Below are 23,048 nucleotides of genomic sequence, written 5' to 3'. Positions count from 1 at the left end.
TTCCAGAGGCCAGATGGAGACAGAAGCTAAACTGGATGTGTTCTTAACTGCAAAGAAGTGAGAAGGGAAGAGAGTAAGTATTGACAACTCCTTCATGAGTTTTGACTGTGAAGGGAAGGGGAGTTTGAGAAAACCCAGGGAAGTGAAACATGAAATGTGAAGTCAGTTATCTTATCCCAGGTCACACAACTGGCAAACAGTAGAGACTAAACCCCTGCTGTGTCTGTGAGTGCACCACACCTCATGAATCCCGCTTCCCCCGTGGTCTGTGGGAAGTCATATGGGATGTGGAACATGGGAGCACTGTGTTAATAGCTGCCTACATGATGTGCATCATGAAGGAAAAGGATGGAGATCAGATGGGTTTAGGCAAAGAGCTCATGGACCAGAGAGCATGCTTCCAATTGCAAAAGACCCAAGAGATTTGGAAGTAGCAATCCAATTGTTCAATTTTGGGGGTATGAGAGACATGATGTTTCTCAGAGGAGGGCACAGGGCTCCCCACAATGCCTGCTACTTCCTCATGGGCACTGAGATCCCAGGATGAGAGGCTGGAGGTGCCACGCAGGCATCCATCAACATCCCAGGGAATGTGCCTGCTGCTGTCTTACCCCAGGCCCAGGACCCTAGCTTTTCCAAACACCCCTCTGGCCACATCTTCTGAGCAAGAAATCATATTAACTGGATCACAGTGACATGAGAAAAACTTCAACCTGGTTTATTTCAAAAGGGCAGGGAAGCACTCAACAGCTGCACATCTTTTCCTGGACACATCTGCCTCTGAGACTCCGGACACTTCTCCTCTAGAGAGAAATTATTTCTTTTGTCTGGCTGTTTGACACTCCCAGCATCTATGGCTCTGGGCTGCTAGCGACACTGGTCCCCAGCCCCAGGATGGCTGGGTCTGACAACACCTGGGCATTTTAGTTGAGGTAGAAGACCTTGGGGGCATCGTAATAGGCACAGGTCATGTAGTTCCTGTTCCTAATGGGCCACCAGTGGTTGGAGTGGCAGGCAGCTGAGTAGACACTGGGCCTCTGTTGGATACAACTGAATAGCGCCAGGCTCCGGTCCACAGTCATAGTGGGCAGGTAGAGCTGCAACTTGTCCAGGAGGTGACCCGGCCAGAAGAAATTTGGGTGGGTTTGCTGTGGACCACGGGGCCTCTTCGCCTTCAGCTTCCTGGAAAAGGAGAAGACACAGGGAAGATTGTCGTGGTAGACAGGCTGGGGTCAGGGCTCTTCAGCAGAGCAAACCAACTGTGAGTATAGAGGAGGTGTAACATTGTGCTAAGTGCCTAGTATCTCAGTTTTTCTCTACAGTTTCATGTGGTAGGTTCTGTTATCCTGTTTACCTTAAGTGAGTTCCCCAAGGCTACACAGTGACCAAGTGGCAAAGGGTAAGCTAGACTTCTGATCAGCTGCCTCTAAAACCCAAACTTTTAAGGGTCTGCTATCTGTTCTCTAGAAGAAACATTTTAATATGGCGTTCAGAGTACTCTTTGGAGCCTGCATTAGCTGGATTAAATCCCTGCTCCACCATTTTAACAGATGTGTGACTTTAATAAGAAATAAATTTTTCTGTACCCGTTTCCTCTTCTGTAAATTGGCCAGTTAAGAGTAGCTTCATAGGATTGTTGAGAGGGTTTAAATGAGTTAATACATGGAAAGCACCCAGAGCAGAGTCTGCCTGGCACTCTAAGTTGTCTTCCTGCCTCAGCTCCTAGGCATTATGCCCCAGATGCTGTGCTAAGGGCACATGAAACATGCAGAGTCCCAGGCACCTCTACAAAGTGAAGCTGGGCCTCCTCCCACCTAGGTCCCTTCCAGAATTAGATGATTGCTACAGACCTGGTGAATTCCTCAAACTCTTTAAAGTGTATTTTCTTGATTTCCTTTGGTGGTTTCCTAATGGATAAGAGAGAAAAGTATCTTGTCGGGAGAGGGGACATCCAGGTTAGTGGGGTCCCAGTGAGTAGGTTGGGGCCCTCAGGGATATTCCCATATCTGTGTCCAAACCAGAGCTTTGAAAGGAGAATTTTTTCTCTCTGGGGTGGGGCCCTGACTGTCCTTCCATGCTTCAGTGGAACATACTGTGGGCTTGGATCAGCCAGACCTGGGCTCATAACCTGGCTGGCTGGGTGACTCTAGGCACGCCGCTTCCCCTTTTAGAGCCTCGGGTTCCCAATTTCCCAAAATGGAGATTAGTTATGAAAGATGCTCAATAATCTGAATCATTTTGGGTTCCTGGCTTCCTCTTCCTGTGCCAGGACTGAATCCAGCCTTAGAGATAAGGATGGTAAAAACTAACTTTCCAAACCCTGGGCCTGGCAGATATCACTAATCAGCCACAGCACTCTTTTCCAGCAAGCCTGCATTCAGCCTCAGAATCTTCCACAACACAGTCTAAGTAGCAACATGAAACCAATGTCCATCCCTGCCTTAGGCGATCTCTCTTCATCCTTTATAGCTGCGGCCTACCTAAGCATGGGTAAGAGGCCCTTTCTGTTTCCACTCGCTTACTAGGTTCACAGTTCAGGAATTGGTGCCAGCCACCCAGGGACTAGAAGGCAGTCACGAAGGCATCAGGAAGGATCCTCTAGGCCACTACCACCTGCCTGGCTCATGCTCAGTTTTTGTCATCAGGAGTTGTGGACAGGCTTTACTTGCAAGCCTAGGCCACTTCTTCACTTGAGAATATTCTGACAACAGCCATTGCTCAAGTACCAACTACCTTGCAAAACACCATGCTAAGAAGTTTAATGCAATTTTTTCTCTTGTTCTCATTGTGTATGGTAAGAGCTGTTATGCCCATTTTACAGATAAAGATGCTGATGCTCAGAGAGTGAAGTAACTTGTCCACCTGATTCGCGGTTTGTCTGATTTCCACTCTTTTCTGCTGCATCTCACCCATCCCTTCTGGCCATAGCATACCACCCCAGTGAGCAGCTGGCAAGGATCCAGAGTATGGAGCCCCTCCCCCATTAGGGTATCCAATCAGCTGTCCCTTCCTTCTCCGAGGCTGGCCCCAGCCCTCTGCAGGATGCTGCTTGTTCTCCAATCTGTTGTCACCCATGGATGCTGGCCCATCACCGGCCTATGTTTCACCTCCTTCCAAAGAAGAACATTTATTTTTCTTACTTGTTCCCTCTCTCCCTGCCCCCCACTTCCTTTTTTCCTTCCCTCCTTCCCTCCTTCCCTCCCTCCTTCCTTCCTTCCTCTTTCCTTCTTTCTTTCTTTCATTTTCTTCATTTCCTTTCCTTTCTCTTCCCCTTCCTTCCGTCCTTCCTTCCTTCCTGGCTGCCTGCCTGCCTGCCTGCCTTCCTTTCTGTTGTTTTGAGAGCATGTTTATTAAAGCTGGGGACAGTTAAACAAGTAAGGACTTAGGGTAGAAGAAGCTTTAAGAGAGAGCCTAGGCAGGGCTGTTTGACTCACTGCAAAGTCAGGGAAAAGGGGGCCTTGGAGACAGGTTTGGGGATTAGCCCAGGACAAGCTGTCATGGCTCATTGTTCCCTGGGTGCAAACCTCTGGGGACACAGAGTTTAGGAATGCATGCCTGAGAGGGAAGAAAGGTGTGGGTATGCTCTCAGGAGGGAGAGCGCAGTGTGCCCTGGGTCAAGAAGGACATTTTCTTAGAGAGGACTCAAGTTGGCCTGAGGTAGTACCCATTGCAGAGTTCTTTTCTCCTCCCAGCACAAGCCCCCTTCTTGCCAGAGAAGGTGGGGCAGGGGAAGGGCTGCCCCCTGCTGTCCTTTGCAGCGCCCCAGACACTGGGCTCATAATTGGTGAAGGGGCCTCACAATTCTCTAGGAAGGCACTCTTTTTAATCTTTTTCAGAGAGCTTGGGATCATGTAGGATGTGTTTGAAGGATAGCTGTGTGGGAGTGAGGCAAGGAGGCTGTGGACATATATATGTCAGGGGTGACACTGGGGACTGGCCAGGCTAGGTGACTTGGTTAGACATGCTGGGTTAAGGCAGAGACACTGGTACAATGTGACATCCCCAGTGTGTCAGCATCCCAGCTTCTATAGCTGAAGTACAGCAGCAGGGCAGGAGGCAAAGGGAAAGGGGTAGGGGTCTGACACTCAGCTTGTCAGTCTTCTTAGCCGCAGGCTCTTTGAATCCCATGGACTGCAGCAGGGCCTGAATTGGGCTGAAGGCCTTAAAGTCTGAGTAGTAGCCTCCTGGCTGCCGGATTGGGAGCACCTGGTCCTTCTGGAAAATGTTCTTGTCTCCTGGGTACAGCAGGGCTGTGAGCAAGAAGAGACACATGGCCTATCAGCCCAAGACTCCTCCATCCCCCAGCCTTTGAGGCAAAGGGCAGAGGAAGGCTTTAAGTAATAAGAAGAAGTCACATTTTTGTTTAAAAAGATTTTTCTTATGCACATTTTTTAACTTTTAATTTTTAAATGATTGTAGACCCAAAGTAAATTGCAAAAATAGTACAGAGGGTCCCTTAGACCCTTCCCTCAGCTTCCCCCAGCTGTGACATGGCATATATAGGCAAACCTCATTTTACTGCACTTTGCTTTATTATGCTTCACAGGTGGTACTTTAAATTTTTTTTTTTTTTTACAAATGGAAAGCAAAACCCTCCACCGGTAAAAAGATTATGACTCGCTTTATTGGGATACCTGTTTTATTATGGTGGTCTGGAACTGAACGCACAGTATATCCGAGGCATGCCTGTAACTGTAGTGCCAGATCAGGAAATAGAGTTGGTGTCATACTGCTAACTGCACTAGAGACAATGGAGCTTGTTTATAACCAGGTCGGCAATGGCCCCCAGGGCTGGGGTGCAATTAGGATGGAGCTTGAGGCCCCATACCCCACTCTGCAGGGGGAGTCCTTATCAGGAGTCCCAGGGGGAAAGAGGAGGATTCCCCCAAGACTTCACTAGGTTAACTTGTAGTTGATGGCAGTTTTCTCCTTGATTAGAATTAGCCTCACAGATAGCCTTTTCTAAGTACAGTACATCAAAAACACTGGGCCAGGGTCTCCATCTTCCTGCAACTATGGAGCAGTTCTTGTCCTGAGAGGGTAACACTGGAAGAGCTCATGTTCTAGAATTGGTGGAAGGTTATTAATATTGGTTATCTTGTGGGAGGGCAGGGATTGTGCAGATGAGAAAGAAGAGGGAAGGGTATATGCAGGCAGCATTTACATTTTAAAGTTTTTTGTTTTGTTTTGTTTTGTTTTGTTTTCCCTGGCTGGTGTGGCTCAGTGGATTGAGCACTGGCCTGTGCACCGAAAGGTCGCCAGTTCAATTCCCAGTCAGGGCACATGCCTGGGTTGTGGGCCAGGTCCCCAATGTTTCTCTTACACATTGATGTTTCTCTTCCTCTCTGTTTCCCTCCCTTCCTCTCTCTCTAAAAATAAACAAATAAAATCTTTAAAGAAGATGGTGGATCTGCAAAACTGCTGCCTATATTCTTAAATAAATAAAGTTTTTTTAATACTCACCCGAGGATATACTTATTGATTTTAGAGGGGGGCGGGGAGAGAGAACCATCGATGTGACAAGAAAACATCGATCAGTTGCCTCCCACATGCACGTAACTGGGGATCGAACCCTCAGCCTAGGTATATGCCCTGACGAGGGATCAAACCCGTGCCCTTTTTGGGTACAAGACAATGTTCCAACCAACTGAGCCACCCAGTCAAGTCACAGCATCAACGTTTTAATAAGGTATATAGGGTTTTAAAAAATTATATTTAAAAATATACAGGGTCTGGCCCTAGCTGGTGTGGCTCAGTGGAATTAGCACCAGCCTGCAAACCAAAAGGTCGCCACTTCATTCCTGATCAGGGCACATGCCTGAGGTGCAGGCCAGGTCCCCAGTTGGGGGCATGCAAGAGGCAACTGATCGATATCTCTCACACATCAGAGTTTTTCTCTCTGTCTTTCTCCCTCCCTTCCCTCTCTCAAAATAAATAAAACCTTTTAAAAAATAAAAATACAGGGTCTGGCAGAAGAAAGGCTTGCTTGAGTGTGGCTGGTAGGGTAATAATATGAATGTAATCATTTATAATTTTAATTTGAACATTTCACCTAAAATGTCATATAGTGTGCTTGAGTATGATATTATTAAGTTACAGAATTACATGCTTATGATTTTGTAATAAAAAAGAGCATTATTTGTGCCAGATCTTGTATATACATGATTTTAAATAATTAAAAATTATTTACAGAAATAATTTTGTGTAAATGGAAAAGAAAAATAGGTTTGTAGGAGGACAGTCACCGAAATATTAATGGTAGTCAACTCAGCTGGAAGGGGGAGTTATTTTTATGTTTTGAAAAAATTTAAGTGAACAAGTACTATCCATAAAATAAGGGGGACAAAAACAATGAAGTTATAGTCACTGGGAGAGGAAAAATGTCTCAGTATTCTAGGATTCTCACCCATGAGCTTGAGACCTAGAGCCTGAGCTTACCAATTTCTAGTCTAGAACACAGACTTGGAAGTCCTGATGCTTGTGCTTCTTTGTCTACAGCAGAGCAGGCCTCTGTCATAAAGACAGCCAACAGGTAGTGGCCAGGACAGTGGAACTTGTGCACCTGCAGAGTTCTAGAGGAGAACAACAAAACTCGCTGGCTGTTCTTCCTCTCTTCTTTCTCCTTCTTCACAGTATCCCCACCACAGGCCACAGAGGCTCTAGTCAGAGATGGACTAGAGTCTTTTCCATCTAGGCCAATCAGGGGCAAAAGGAAGCCCATCCATGGATGCTTCTGTGTGCCCATGAATAGGAGATCCTAGCAACAGAGGAAGATCACAGACTTGGGAGCTGGCAAAAGCCAGCAGTGGATAGAATCAGTAGTGGCTTGATGTTCTGGCAGGGACAAAGAATCCACATCCAGAAGAAAGACCTGACCCAAGTAGTCCAGGGTGCATGGCAAGCCTGCCTACATTGCAGAAGACAGCTGAAGCCCCTCCACTAACCAAGATGAGGAGATGTAAAGAATTAGGGAAGACAAGGCCTCCTGAGGAAGAAGAAAGGAAGGATGATTTGGTGAAACATCAGTGCCCAAAGCTGAAGCATCTCAGGTCTCTGCCCTCCCAGCCCAAGGCAGGCAGCATGTGCAGGAGACAAAGGCTCTTTAGGTTGGTTTGTTCCTGAAGGTCCCTGGCCACATCCTCCTGGATAGACAAGTTATGGTATGAATTGTGCATCCACCCCCAAATTTATATGCTGAAGCCCTAACCCCCAGAACCTCAGAATTTGTATTTGGAGACAGGGCTTTTCGAGAGGTGATGAAGCTAAAATGAGGCTGTTAGGGTGGACCTGAATCCAATCTAACTACTGTCTTTATAAAGGAAATTTGGGCACACAGAGAGATACTGAGGTATGTGTGCACATAGAAAAGCCCATGTGAAGAGGCTGCCATCTGCAAACACAGAATTGAGGCTTCAGAGGAGGCCAATCTTTCTGGCCCCTCAAAATTGGGCTTCTGGCCTCTGCAACTGTGAGGAAATAAATTTTCTGTTGCTTAAACCATCCAGTCTGAGGTATTTTGTTATGGCAGCTCTAGCAAAAAAATTAAGATCCTAGGTCTTATACATTTAGCAGTTGTTTCCTTCTGCCTGGGGAAAAACATGGAAATAATCAATTGCGACTGTTAACTCTTGTTCTCGGGTAAGTCACACCACTCTCTGCGTGCTCTTTCTCAGAAAACTCCATTTCCCAGTGTGGCCACAGCTTCTGAAAAGTTCCTATGGAGAAACCTCTGCCCTCAAGGAGCTTGCTGTTCGTGTTTTTTAAGCACAGAGAGGAACCCGCCCGTTAAATTTATAAATTCATCAATTTGAGAGGCCAGCATTGTTCTGTGGTCATCAGGGAAATATGGGGGTACTCCCTGCCCCTACCTCTCGGAAGCACACACTCTACCCAGCGATGTGGAGGGTTTAGGTCTGTTTGGATGTATGAAAACACAATTCTTCCTCCAGGCAGAGTGTGGAACCAGTATGGAAATCTCAGCGTTGAGTCCTGTTGTCTGAGCAGAGAGCAAAGGGCCCCAGCAGAACCTGACTTCTGGTGTATTTCTACCTCAATGTTGCAGAAGAACCAAAAAACTGGCCTGGCTGAGGGAGGCAATTTTGGAAAAGCCCAATACACTGTAGCAGTTTGTCCCCTCAATCAAATCTCCCTCTTTGAAACTGAGATTGTTCCTTTATGCTCAACTTCAGTGCTTCCTTGCCTAGAACTCCTGTCCTTGGACCTTCCTGCTCCAGAATGCCAAGTTCAGTTGGGGAACCCAGACCTCCATGCCCATGGAACTTGTGGACCTACAGGATTCTAAAACTCCCATCTAACAGCAAAAGAAGGTTGACTGTTCTTTCCTCCCTTCTTCCCAATGTCCCCACCATAGGCTACAGTGGCTTGGCTGGGTGCATGTCAGCTGCGGAGGGACAAACCTCAGGTAGACATCTGAGGCATCTTTCTGGGGCCAGCCACCAAAGCCTTTACCTCTTATGAGGATGTCCTCTGTCAGCGGGAGGCCGTAGTATTCACAGAGCTTCCTGCACTGCAGGTAGACCAGAAAGTTGTCCCTACGGGACAGATTGATGAGCTCATTCATCTCTCCACAGATGGTGGATGGGAGGCAGTGGTCGTCAACATGCTTATTCCTACTGTGCACCCAACGGCACTGCTCCCTGTCCTGGATAAAGGGGATCGTGACCTGCAAAGAGAATAACAGTTGGCACACACTCCCTTCACCTTGCTATTTTTCTCCTGGCTCGAATGCTGACAAGCTACCTTTCCTCATAAGACTCCCAGGAGGAACATTGGCAAATAATGCACAGTGGAACCCAAGATCAGGTTCTGAAGTCAGTGACTTGGGAGAAAAATCACATATGTTCAAGGCTACTCTTGAAGAGCACTTGAATGGTCAGCACATGTGGAGAACCGCATGCACAGACCTATGTACAGATGTGCACACATGATTGTATAATACATACAGTAAGGTACTGTGCAACTGCCCCACATGTGTCCTACTGAAACATTACATTCAAGTGTCTGGCTGCATGAGAATTTAAATTAGGTGCAGCCATCCGTGACTGTGAGGTGGAAGCCACATGTTAAGGAGGGCAGAGTGAGGTAAAAGAGGCCTGGGGAGGGTGTAGCCACTTTTGACCTTCTTATTTATTCCTTTACAAAGAAAGAAAAAAAATCTATCTTTTTAAAACTTCTAAAGCCAGAATCAGTGAAGTACAGCTTATAGGCTAAATCTGGCCCATCACTTGTTTTTATTAATTAAGTTTTATTGAAACACAAGCTACATTCATATATTTAGGTGTTGTCTGTGTTTGCTCTTGTGCTCCAATGCCAGAGAAGACTAGTTGTAACAGAGACAATAGGGCCCACAAAGCCTAAAACATTTATTTTCTGGCTCTTTACTGGGAAAGTTTGCCATTCACTGCTCTAACATTCTGGGTTTTCTTGTCATGCAACTAAATTAGATCTTAACTGGTATAGCATTTACCAATACCTAACATTTTATTATATCTATAACATTAAAATATGTATCTATAGCCCTGGCTGATGTGGTTCAATGGATTGAGCACTGGCCTGAAAACCAAAAGGTTGCTGGTTTGATTCCCAGACAGGGCACATGCCTGGGTTGCAGGCCAGGTCCCCAGTTGGGGGCATGAGAGAGACAACCGATCAATATACCGGTATCTCTCACATTCAATGTTTTTTTCCTTTCTTCCCCTCTCTCTGAAAATAAATAAATAAAATATTTAAAAATATTTTAAAAACACATATCTATATATAGTATTATATTAATATTGTCTGCTCTCTGGCTAGACTCTCTTTACTGGCAGCTTCTTGAGGGCAGGGGCTGTTTTGTCGTCTGCATCACCTAGAAGAGTGCCTGATACATCATAGGCTCTCAGTAAATATTTATTGTATGAATTTATTCATGCAATCAATTCTTCCTTTTGTCCCTTGTGTGCCTGCTCAGTGCCACACCCCATGCCAGGCTCTTGGGTTCCTACTGTGATGAAGACGCAGCCCCGGTCTCTGGATACGAAGTCATAATTAAAGAGTGGGAGGAGGGCAAGCTGATACTTTCAGAAACATTATCTCATTTCGTCTTCACTGAAACCTTGTGAGATAAGTATTATTCTTATTATCCAGATGAGAGAACAGCGAGGTAAAGCACCTGCTCCCGAGAGTTCCCCTAGCTAGAAGGTGGTACAGGTGCAGGGGATTTGCTCCATGCTCTTCCCCTTTGGTGACGGTACCTTGCTCTGCCACTTCCTCTCCCAGTACCGCTTGTTGACATCCTTCATCTCCTCCAGGGTCGAAGGCCTTGCGTCCATCTGGGTGTGAACCACAGGCACAGTCAGTAAGTCCGTCTTGGAAGGCTGTGGGGCTAAATTCTTGGATGGATGCTGTTGGAAAACTCTTTGCTTGGCAGGTCTATAATCTGGGGCTGAAGAGAAGAGACAAAGAAAGGAGGGACTGAGAGGGTGCCCAGCCATGGAATCCATCAAGCAGTTAACCAATGTCACCAAGCAAGCACTAGCCCAGCGTCTCCTCATTTCCCACGTGTCCAGTCAGTGCCATTTGCGGTGCACCTTGAAGGTGCCCCTTCTCTCCATCTCCACTATGGCTTCCCTGGTACAGGCTGCCTCCTCCCGCACCTGCGCCAGGGCCTCAGCCTTCTTGTTGTCATTCTCATCCTCTAGCATACCGTTTTCACCAAACAGCAAACAAGACCTTTAAAATACAAAAACCATGTCCTGACTGGGGTGCCTCAGTTGGTTGAGTATCATCCCCCAAAAGCAAAAGGTTGCTGGTTGGATTCCCAGTCAGGGCACATGCCCAGGTTGCGAGTTTGGTTAGGTCACTGGTTGGGGTGCGTATGAGAGGCAATCAATTGGTGTTTCTCTCCCTCTCTTCCTCCCTCCCTTCTCCTCTCTTTAAAAATAAATAAATTTAAAACATTTAAAAGACACAAACCACTTCACTCATTTCCCTTCTTAGAACTCTCTCCTGGTTTCCCATAGCACTTAGACTAAAACCCAGAATCTTCTCCCTGGTCTGCAAGGCCCTGACTCTGTTCTGCTGTCCTCAAAGCATTAATCACTATTGGACATCATCTTGGTTAACCTTTTCTATGAAAACCCATTGAAAGCAGGGATGTTGGCTTCTTCACTGCTGTGTTCTCAGTTCCTAGAAGTGTCTGGCATATAGTAGGTGCTCAAAAAAGATCCAAATTAATGAGAGCCTTCCTTTGCCCCTGCCCTGGTTCGGGCCTGCCTTGTCTCTGGCTGAAATGAAATCCAGGCCCTGCCACCTTCTGGTTTTGAGACAGTGGAAAGGTTGTCGACCTCTCTGAGTTTCAGCTTCCTTCTTGAAAAGCATAACTAGCAGCCCTCATGTCTGGGGACCTGAAGGATAAATTGAGCTAATGCTGTGGGTAAAGCTACCCAGCCTACAGAGGGCACACCCAAAGGCTATCGCCTTCTCTCTTGTGAGCTTCGTCCAGACTCTCCACACTGCTTCCCCTTTAGGCAAAGCAAGAGACTCCCAAGTCTGCTTCCTCTGCTCACTGTGGCTCTCCAGGGAAAAAGAACTCAGCTATGACAGCTGTGATAGCACCATTTAAGCAAATACTTGTTGCTTGGCTTCAAATCTATTTACTGGGAAATAATAGGTCCCAAATACCTTTGCTGCAAATATGCATCATGGCACATCATGGTCGCTCATTGAATGATTTGCAGTCAACTACAGGGATAACAATGAGTTTTGGCAATTTATAATGAAAAGGCCAAAAGAGCATGGGTTGGAAAGCATGTTCAACTCAAGGTGGCCCTGAGGATGTGCCAGACGTGAAGAGCGAGGGAGATTATGACTGCAGAAGTGGTGACAGACCCAGGAGGCCACTGTGAGGGCACTCAGGTTCCCTGGGACTGCAAGGGCAGAGACCCTGCCTAGGAGTGAGGATGCCTCTGCCCAGTGACTTGTTGGGACTAGAGGTTGGCAATATGCATGCTGCGCTGTGAGTGAAGCTCCGGGGGACTGAGGAATGGATGGTCTAAGGGAGCTGCCTGCTGTCCCCAAAAGAACCAACCAGTGAGGATGCTGAGCAACCAGCTCAATATGACTGGACACTCCAGAGGCCCTGCCCCAAATCCTCACTTTCCACTCACCGCCCACCCCTGCTAAGGTTTTTACATAACCTCAGGGAGGACGAGGAGCAACTCCTCCCCAAATATGTCTGAAATTAAATTCCTGCCAACCCGGCAGGTGGAGACAAAGCAAGATTTGATTCATTTAGAAAAAGAAAGATGTGGGTATATTTGGAGAGAGCTCTGGAATGGTAGGTGGTAGTTAGAGAGGGACTGTAATTTCATTTGTAGTTGTTCAATTTTTTTTTTTTACAACAACTAAGCTATGAAGAAGCATGATGCACCCTTGTGTTATAAATTCATACTCAGAGCTATGGCAAATACATTCCTAATTTGCCTCTGTGCTTTGTCTGGACAGATGTGCCTCTAGAAGCACAGAGCTTGGCAAATGGAACTTGAGCTGTGCACAACCTATACAACTGTTCACAGCAGCCTTGCTAATACCTCTGATAGTAGAATACCAAAGTAGATTTCCCAGTAAACTCTAAACATGTGTTAATTCTGGTTTCTGAACTTTAGTTAACTTTTTATCAGTAATGTGCAGATTAGTAGTAAGAAGGCCTTGGATCCACATACAGATAGAGAGGCTTGGCATTTGGATTCTCAGCCTATCAAGTGGGCTTTGGTGGGTTGAAACCACCCTTTGAGAAGCAACCTTTAAGGATAAGGGCTGGGCCTCATCCAGCTTTTAATGGACAAGGTACCCAGCCTGGTATTCCAGAAAACATCTACTCTTCAGTTGATCTCTTGGCCTGGCAACTCCAGAGGCTTGGCCCACTTACATTTCCTGAGTGTGTTCTCCTCGTCAAAGTTGGAGAACACATTCAAGAAATGAGCCAAGCTGCCTCCGCCATGTTTGTTCCAAGGACGGGAAAGTGGAGGCACTGGGGTGGGGTGTGGATACATACAATCCCTTGTAGGTAGCAGCATGCTTCTCTTCTGGGCCAAAACCCACTGCCTGTAGGTGTTGGCCACAATATACTTGGTGATGCTGTTGTTCTTCCCCAGAGAGCTGAGATAGATCACAATATCCTCTATCTCCTGGTTTCCCAGAGGGACTCCAATCTGAGGAAAGAAGAGAAGTCCTCAAAGTAGAGAGACTCCAATCCAAATATCCTACTAGGACAGCCAAGGCCTGGTAAGCCCGGCCCTGCATTTCAGTCTGGTTTTATTCACAGCCACTCCCAGCTCACATTCAAGGTCCCTGCCACAGGAGCTCAGAGCCCTTTCCTGGCCCTGAACACACCTTGCACTTTTTCACCCTCCACCTTTACTCAGATATTTCCGTTTTGATGCCTGAAAAACTCCTATCCCCCCTTCAAAATCCAATCCAAATATGTCATCATTTTTGCAGACTCTGTTACTTCTTACTCTGGGCTCATACCAAACTCAATCCCAGCTTTCCCATGGCGGATTTGAAGGAGGATTTCACTTGTCAATTATCCTTGTCTATAAGGGACACATAAGCCTCCCTTAACTGAAGGAAAATAGGATCAGAAATACAGTACGTGTTAGTCTTTTAAAAAAGACTAAGCAATTTTGGAGGAGTATAGTGCTTGCCAGCTGTATCGAATATTCAAAAAAAGTTTTAAAGGAAATATAATTTTGTTCTTTAGCTTCTTTAGACGGCAGTCATTGTTATTACATTTTCTTTAAAGAAGATCAGAATTCTCCAGGTATGAAAGGATTTAATGTTTTATCTTCTTGGTTATGATGATTAAAGACTGTTTATCTTTTTGTTGTTTTTAATGCTTTGAAATGTTGTTCAGACAAGTACACATCGTAAAATGATTATGTGAAAACTGGTGACGATTTAAAACCATCAAAGCTGTGGTAGTCAGCTTCCTAGAAATATTTTATAAGGTATCCTGTGTGTGAAGTATATAATTCAGCCCTGGCCAGTGTGGCTAAGCTGGTTGGAGTATCATCCTATAGACCGAAAGGTTGCAGGTTTGATTCCCAGGTGGATATATACCCAGGCCACGGGTTCGATCCCCAGCCTGAGTGCATACCCCAGTTGGAGCATGTACCCTAGTTGGGGTGCATATGAGAAAGCAACCAATCAATGTTTCTCTCTCTCTCTCTCACTTTTCCTTCGTCCTCTCAAAAAAAAAAAAAAAAAAAAAGAGAGAGAGAGCAATAAAAAAATGTTCTCAGTGAGGATAAAAAGAATTTAAAAAGAAAAAAATTTTAATTCATTCAGACAGGGGTCAGTAAACTTTTTCTATAAATGGCCAGATAGTAAATATTTAGGCTCCATGAGCCATATGGTCTCTGCCATAACTACTCAACCCTGCCATCATACATGAAAACAACCCTGACAACCCATAGATTAATGAGTGTGGCTGTGTTCCAAAAGAACTTTATTTACAAAGTCAGGAAGCAGCCTGGATTTGACTCCTGGGCCATAGTTAGCAGACCAATAGACCCTCATATCATGATGGATGTGTTCTCCATCAGTGTGGTCTGAAAGAGGAACTGGTCACCACATGTGACTAGTGAGACCTCAAAATGTGACTGGTGTGACTGAGAAATTGTATTTTTAATTTTATTTATTTATAATTAATTTACATTTTGAATAGCCAGTGAAAGTATGGCCCGTGGACCAGTAGCATGGGCATCACTGGGAGCTGCACAGAGTTACTAAGTCAGAAGCTGCATTTTCACAAGACCTATATGTGATTCATATGCCAGTGACAGTTGGAGGAGCTCTAGAAGGTTCTCGAGGCAAGGCTGAAGGCCCAGCACTGAAGGCCCAGCAATCTCAGTGCTCAGTTCTGGGATATGATGGGCAGCTGGCTGGGTATGGGGTCAGCTCTGTAGACTTTCCTCTCAGGGAGGGCTTTTCAAGGTCAGACCGGTGCAGGGGTAGGTTTTAGGGGTCCGATGTGGCTGCAGGTTAAGCCACATTTTCCAATCTGGCTTTACCAGGGATAAGACTGATAGTTTGAGTTCCCTGGGTCTCCTTTTCAGTTGGTCCAGGGCCTGGGTGGCGGCAGCAGTGGGGACTGTATGGACACCCTGCCGACTCAGGCCAGCCAGAGGGAGCACGGGAGGCACTTACCGCCTTCAGAGCCATAATGAACTTCTCCCTGGAGACACTGTCGTTCTCGCTCTGGTCCGCCTTGTTAAATATCTGCAGGATCTTGATCTTGTGACTGTGCAGGTAGGAGTACAAGGCTGACAGGGCGGGGGGCTTAGGCAGGTGAAGCTGGGGCACTGGTTGGTGGGTGGGTTGGAGGTTTTTCTTCTGAAAGAGACAAGCGAGTGAGACAGAAGAGTGAGTTCAGGGGAGGCAGACCAATAGAACATGATCCCCAGAGTTAGAGAGAAATCGGAGAGAGAGAGAGATTGAGCAGCTCTAAACAGACAGCAATATGAAATGTGAAGACCACTGGATTCAGGAAACCACAGGACAACTGCATTCTGCCACAGATCTCCTGGGAGACTTTGCTTCACTGGGCCTCCATTTACCATCAGAAACAAGAGGCTTGAACAACATGAGAGCTAAAATTTCATTCTTCTCTACATCTCTCTTGTCAGACCAGTCAGTACTATAATCCTACTGGGCTCTCAGTGCACCACAACACGTGCCCCTGCCTGGAGCCACACGGGGCTCCCCACTTCTCCCACCTCCCAGCTTTTGCTCCATCTGGGCCTTCTGCCTGGAGTACTTTTCCTTCTTTCTCTACCTGTCCAAATCCTACTCCTCCAATTTCAGGTGAAGGGACAAATTTAGAAACACTCCCTTACCTTGATGCAGCACTTGACAGCTTACAAAGGGCCTTCCTGTTCCCTGGCTCACAGTTCCTCTGCACCCCCGGAGGGTTGGGACCCACATCTATTCATGGCTGGTAGCAAACTGTAGAGTCATTACCCCTCCCAGGGAGGTTTTAAGATAGAGCCACAAATTCTTCAACTCTCCTCCTCTCTAAGATGGAGACTAATTCCCCTCCCCCTGAGTATAGGCAATACTTAGTGACTTGCTTCTGACAAATAGGATATAGCGGACGTGATAGTGTGAAGCTTCTGAACCTGAACCCTCTTGAGACAGGCTATGGAGGGCAGTGCAGCCTCCTCCTGTCCTTTCTTGGACCATTCACCCTAGGGGAAGCTGGATGTCCTGTGGTGAGGACACTCAAGCAGCCCTGTGGAGAGGTCCACATGGCTAGGAATGGAGATGTTCTTCTAACAGCCATGTGAGCAAGCTGCTTGAAAGCAAATCCTATCTTGGTCAAACCTTCAGGTGGCTGTGGCCTGGGCCACCATCTTGAGATGAAAAGACTCTGAGCCTGAGCCACTGAACTAAGCTCCTCCCAGATTCCTGACTCTCAGAAACAGTGAGACAATAAGCACTTGCTGCTTTAAGTGATTTGGGGGTATTTGTTATCCAGCAATAGATAACTAACACACCTCCCTTTAAGGATTCCTATTTGCTGCTCTGTGAAATGGGGCAAATGATCCACATCCTGGCCCTAACACGCTCATCTGACAAATGGGGCTGCTCACGTTGGTGGCTCCGGTAGTGGTCAGGTGGGCCGTCACCTGGACCTCATGCTCTTTGTGGGTCATGTGTAAGATCTTGGCCTCTGAAGGCGTGAGGCTGGACTTGTTCTGCAACCACCTGTCTACATTGCCAAAGGACTCCAGTTCCTGCCGAAATTTCAACCTCTGGCTCAGCCAGGTTCTTGTATCCTCTGGTGGCTCTTGGATGGTTCTGGCTTGCAGGTCTTTAAAGCTTGAGGTGGGTTGTGGGAGAGTCTGGGGTTCGGGCGTTGGATTGACGGGGGTTGGGCCTTCCTTTCGAGGCAAGATGATGATCCGCCGGCGGCTTTGGGGCAGGTGGAAGTCCTTCTGCTTGAACTGCTTGAAGCAGTGGGCAATGACCAGTTCCGGGTTGAAGACGGGGCCCCTGCTGGCAGTTTCATCATCAACTGAGGTATTAGACTGGCAGAACCCTTGGAGGAAGAGTGTTAACAGGTGAGTTCCTCTCAGGAAGAGGACTAAAGGAGTCAGAAAAGAAACCTGCTTTAGCACCAGGCTAGGCACACGGACACCTGGGTTTTGGGCCTGGCTTTATCATTGCCTTCCTATAATGATGAAGATAATCACATCTAATGTGACTGGGCACTCCCAACTGTGGACAAGATGCTAAAGGCTCTTTGAGTTTCATTTAATTGTCTCAGATCCTACTCTTACTCTACCCACCGCCGGTACTTCTTATTGGCAATCAAAATGATCTTTTTAAAATGCCAATGTTACCTGCTCTGATCATCCAAGGCAGCATAGCACTGTTAGGAGCGGAGGCTTTGACGCCAGAATGCTCTAGTCTGGATCCTGGCCATGCGACTTACTGACAGCATGATCTTACGCCAGTCCTTTAATCCTCTCTGTGTCTCAATTTCTTCCCGTGTAAAATGGGGGCGATGATGCTACCTATCTTAATGAGTGGTGGAGGTGTTTAGAATCAGTCTATTTTGGAGTTGCTTTGTTCATAGTAAGTGTGCCCTTATTTTTTTTATGTATTTGCCCTCTATCCATTTTGACTTCCCATAGCCCTCAAAATAAAGTCCCATGACCCTCCTTTGCTACCTTCCCCGCCTCATTACTTGCCCAGCTTTCCTTACTACGTCCCAGAGGCCTTGACTTTCTCTCCGAATAATCCCTGAATGATCCAAGCCCCGTCCTGCCTAAGGATTTTGCACATGCTGCTCCTTCCCCCATGCATCCCCTCCTTACTCCTCCTCATCCTCCAGACCTCAGACCAAATGTTACCTCTCCAACTCCCAGGCTCCTATGTTATCTCTGTATAACACAATCCATACTTTTCCTTAAGACCATTTACCACAAGTAAATGTAAATGAAGGGTTGTGAACTGGCAGCCCTCATGCCTAATGAGGCTTGGGGTCCTGTTTTATTTGACGTTGTTTAAAATTTTCCGATTTGAGTTACTTCAGCCCTCTCCAGCTTGCCATGGTCCCCGCCATTCCCTGTTGTCTCATATGCAGCTCAATTCTTTCATTAATGTGCCCAGTTCAGGCAGATATTTGTGTTTGAAACCCCTGGTTCGATTATTTGGTTGTTTATTTTTTCCAATAGGTTGTGAACCTCTGGGCCCCAGCATGTCCACAGTTCCAAGTGGGAGCTCAGTAAAAATTTGGTAAATGAGTGAATGACAAATAGACAGACCTAATGGGTTGGTGCTATGATTATACTCATTTTACAGATAAGGACATGAAGGCCCAGGGGGCCCTAGATCATACGGTTGATGAGTAGCAGAGCTAGGACATGGACTCTGGTTTACCTGGCCCAGGGGCTCTGCTCTTAGCCATTTTCCCAGGCTGTCACCTATTCCTGCTAAGTTTCAATCCTTTCATGCCTAAAATGATAGATACTCTGCTCTAGATATCTCCTGAAGCTGTTCTGTAGATCAAATCCATAACAGATATGGGAGTGCTCTAAAATTCAAAGAGATATAACATTATTATTAAAAGCATTGTCACTACCATTTTTCTTTTAAAACCAAAACTCTGCCTAAACCTCTCCATCACTGCCAACTATCTTCCAGAATAAAGTTCAGTCTTTTTAACCTGATCCTGCCTCTAATTTCTCCTTCTCTTGTTACTTCTGCCTCACTTTGTATTTATACCCAAACTGTATCTGACTGTGGCTCCTCCCTAAAAACCATGCTGTTTCCTCCCTGCGGAATGCTCTTCTCTCTTCCCTGCTTCACTTGATTATTTTGTACCGATCCTTCCAGACTCAGCTCAGGCATCATCATCCCCCAAAACCCTTCCCAGACCCTCCCTTGTGGCCCCTCTGTATCCCCACAGCCCCCAGGCTTAGCCCCATAATAGCATTGACCATGTTTCTCTGGGTAAAGATGTGTTCTGAGTCTTTCTTTCCCAACAGCCTGTGAGTTTCCCAATGGTAAGGTCTGTGTCTTAGTTCCCATGTGCCCCCAGTGCCCAGCCTGACACCAATGAACATGCAGTACATTTGTTAAGTCTCTTTACAGTGCCCATGTGTTCCTTTCGTAGACAGAAAATAATGAGTGTATATCAATGTGGACAAAAGCGAGTGCTTCTTAATAACCCATTTATCAGTTCTTTGAGGACAAGATGCTGGACACAACTGAGAATTTAATCATTCATTGTACCAGCTTTTACTGAGAATCACCCAGGGCTTGGCACTGGTCTGGTGCAGATCCAAACAAGCCTGGGCACCCAACTGCACAGAACAAGATGGGGTAGCCAGAGGGATGACAAGGTGCTTTCGGACGAGGGAGAAACACAGGTCATCATGCAGGAGAGTGCATGGCGTGCGCGTTCAAGAATGAGTGGGGTTTCAAGGGGTGGAGGGACCATGGGCAAGATGGGGGGGACAGTGGAATTTGGGGATTTCAGGGGCCACTCAACAGTTTCACAAATTGGAAGCACATTGTGTGTGAAGGGGGAGGTTAATGGGAAAAAGAGTTGGAGTCATCTCAAATGCCAGGTTAAAGAATTTCAAATTTATCTTGTAGTCCACGGGGACACATTTAAAATATGCTCCTCACTGGTATTGCTACTTCCACTTGTGCCCTCCCTACACCCCCAAATCCATAATATACCACAGAAGAGCTATCCACTGTCTGAAACCCCCAATGGCTTCACTGAAACGCTTTTCAGTGCTCTTAGAATACATACCCACCTCCTAACAATGGCCGACAGAACTACCCTTGCTGGGATCCTGCTCCCCTCTCCCTCTCACTCCTTCCCAATCTCCTCCCCTTTGATCTCTTGATCTAGCTGTACTGGCTTCCTTTCTCTGTGTCCAGCTGTCCTAGCTCTGTCTTGGCTCTCAGTTTTGGCATTTGCTGTGCCCTCTGAAGAGCATGGATTTCCCCATGTTCCCTCCCTGGCTGAGCCTTCATCATATAGTTCTCAGCTCAAGTGTCATCCCCACCCTAAGTCACCCTGACCAACCAGTAGAAGGTAGCATGCCTATCATACCATGGAGCTTGCATTCCAGTGATATTTGGGGTCCTGTGTCCATTGATAGGAAAGTGAAGCAGGCTGTTACAATAAAAGAAGTCACTATGTAGTTGTGTGTAGAGACTGCATGAAAATGGTCCCAAGGGTCCTGGCTGGTATGGCTCAGTGGATGGAATGTCAGACTGCAAAGGAAGGGCTACCAGTTCCTTTCCTGGTCAGGGTGCATGCCTGGGTTGTGGGCCAGGTCCCTGGTTGGAGCTGTGTGAGAGACAACTGATGGATGTTTCTTTCACACATTGGTGTTTTTTTCCTCCCCTTTCTCCCTCCCTTCCTCGCTCTCTGAAAAAAAAAAAAAAGTTCCCAAGGGATTGGTGAGGAAAACTCTCAGAGGCTAACTAGTCCCATTGCCTGCCCAGGTCAGGGAACTCTTTCTATAATGCTCCTGGCAGACTTTGCCTCTGTATACCACTGGTGACACGGAGTTCCCTACTTAACATGAGGACACCTAATTCTGACTGCTAAAAAAGACCTACTTACATTAACCCAGACTTTGTTTTCCTGGAATTTCTATTTTTTGGACCCAGTCCTCCCTACTAATGCCTCAGAAAACACATTTGTTCCCTCTTTTTCTGGGACAGCCCTTCAGGTGTCCAGAAACAACTCAACTTTTTTTTTTTTTAATTCTTCCTTTTTTTCCTTAGCTCTGATTAAGCTCTCTCCCTAAGCTGCATTTTATTTCTCTGGTCACTTGTTCTTGGGGCCTTCTTTTCCTACCCACCCTTTAAAAATTGGTGCCTTTCAAGCTTACACACAGGTTCCTCCCCTTTTTTAAAACAATCACCTTCACTCTTTTAAAAAAATATTTTATTTTTTAGAGCGGGGGGAAGGGAGGGAGAAAGAGAGGGAGAGAAACATCAATGTGCAGTTGCCTCTTGAGCACCTCCTACTGGGAACTTGGCCCACAACCCAGGCATGTGCCCTGACTGGGAATCGAAACTGTGACCTTTCTCTTTGCGTGACAACACCCAACCAACTGAGCCACACCAGTCAGGGCTCGCCTTCACTCTTATGTTTCTATAGCTCTCAATACACTGAGGACAAACATACTATTTTTTATGACTTGGAATTATGTCCAACTTTCTACATACAGTTGCTCCTAAAGCATTTGCACCTCAATGGATTACAAGGATCTCAAACTCAACCAAGACTAAACTTGTCTTCAGGTCCCTATCCCCACCGAATCTGGTCCTCCTGGTAGGTTCCCTATCTTTGTGAACGGCACCTCCATTTACCAGGTCACCATAACTACCAACCTGATCATCATCTTTGATTACTCTTTCTCTCTTCCTCATCCAATCAGGCCCCTATGTCTCTGTAATCCCTTCTAGTTTAGCCCCTATTCCTCACCTTCCAGGTACCTCCCACTCCCAACATTCGAGTCTGCCAATTCAGGCTCTGCATCTGCTGATGCTCCCAATCTAATCCCATCATTCCCAGTGGCGTCTTCATCTCTTGGCTCACAAGATCTTTCAGGATCTTATCTCTTCTGACCTCTCATGTCTTTCATCCCCAGCAGTACTCAAACTACCAGCAGTTTCCTGAAGACACTGTGATTCTAAGACTCTGTGCACACTGTTCCTTTGGCCTGGCATGCCTTTTCTCCATTTTGGCTTGGAGAACTCCTTTGTTAAGCTCCAGTGTAAAGATCTCTTCCAGGACCTTGCAACTGTTCCTGCCATCCTCTATATTTAGCAGACCCCTTACTCCTGGATATCACCCCAGGACCTAGCATTCACTCCTTATTCTGTAATTATCTGTTTACCGGTCCGTCTTTCACCTCGGATGTTGTATTGCTTTGCCAAGGACCTACCCCATAGCAGGCTATTGCCAGAAGTTTGAAGACTGATGTTTTTCATGTCTCTTCTCCTGTACCAAACGCATTAATTTCAATGGAGAAATGGGGTGAGCCTAGGCATATGGGGTTGGGCACCTGGTTTCTAAGCCAAGGCAACCTGGCCCACTCCTCCAGTCTGGGCGTGGAAGTCTGAGAAACGTGCACGATCGGTCCCCAACTCCCTGGCAACCCATCACCCAGAGGGGGAACGGCACAATGAGATATGCTCCTCCCTTCCTTGCCCTCACTCAACTTGCGTGCGTCTGCATGGGGCTGAGAACTTCCTGAAGGTGGTGCTGTTCTCGAGAGCTTACCTGGCAGCGACAGGAAAAGAGCCTCGAACTTTTCGTAGGAATAGTCCATGATCAACACACTGAAGGGAGAAAGGTTGTGTGTGTGTGTGTGTGTGTGTGCGCGCGCGCATGCATTTACTTTCGCGGGGGTGTCGAGGTGGCTGAAAAACGGTAATTTTGTTTTGTGAGACTTGAGATTTGCAGAGCCTGGAAGCAGTCTGTTGTCAGGACTACGGACGCCCAGCGCTGATTGGCTGAGCACCACCACTGCCACGCACCCACTGAACACAGCAGGGAGCAGACGCACGGGGACTGAGATCCTGTGGATTAGATTCTTTTCACTGGTCCAGGGAGGGGCGCTAGGATACGGTAGAGGTGCACAGTTCCAGGCTTGGCAAAAGTGGCCCCTGAATCTGGAGTGATAATAAATCCTTGGTTTTCTAGTAAACCGTGGGATCTCCAGCAGGTCTCTATTTTTCCATGTCAGTGTTCTCATTCAAAGAACAGACCCTGTTGTAGGAACCCAAGTGGGTTGTGGCCAAATAGGGCAGCGTTTTTTGGTATGCTTTGTCAGTGCAAAACAGTGTGCCAGGGTTTGGATTCGTGAATTTGTGAATTGGAGTATTAATAATGTACATTTGAATGTCCATCAACTAATGAATGGATAAACTAAATTTGGTCTATTCATACAACGGAATATTGTTTAGTCAAACAAAACAGCCAAACCCAGGTTTTTGAT

At 46.6% G+C, this 23,048-nt stretch overlaps 1 protein-coding gene across 1 annotated transcript; it reads right to left on the bottom strand.

The window, feature by feature from the left end:
* Nucleotides 1-923: 923 nt before the first annotated feature.
* On the bottom strand, nt 924-22,379 carry EFCAB12 (EF-hand calcium binding domain 12). Its single transcript, XM_054595064.1, has 9 exons — nt 22,331-22,379; nt 16,656-17,134; nt 15,211-15,396; nt 13,055-13,211; nt 10,254-10,438; nt 8,470-8,683; nt 4,091-4,250; nt 1,851-1,907; nt 924-1,182 (listed from the first exon to the last, which is right to left on the bottom strand). Exons 1-9 carry the CDS (start codon nt 22,377-22,379, stop codon nt 924-926), a joined length of 1,746 nt encoding a protein of 581 aa, XP_054451039.1.
* Between the last annotated feature and the right edge of the window lie 669 nt (nt 22,380-23,048).

Source organism: Pteronotus mesoamericanus, unplaced genomic scaffold (genome assembly GCF_021234165.1).
Source record: "Pteronotus mesoamericanus isolate MK-2021 breed Mesoamerican mustached bat unplaced genomic scaffold, CSHL_Meso_final scaffold_54, whole genome shotgun sequence".
Lineage (NCBI taxonomy): Eukaryota > Metazoa > Chordata > Mammalia > Chiroptera > Mormoopidae > Pteronotus > Pteronotus mesoamericanus.
The sequence above is the reverse complement of the archived record's forward strand: the minus strand, read 5'-3'. Positions and strand labels throughout refer to the sequence as shown.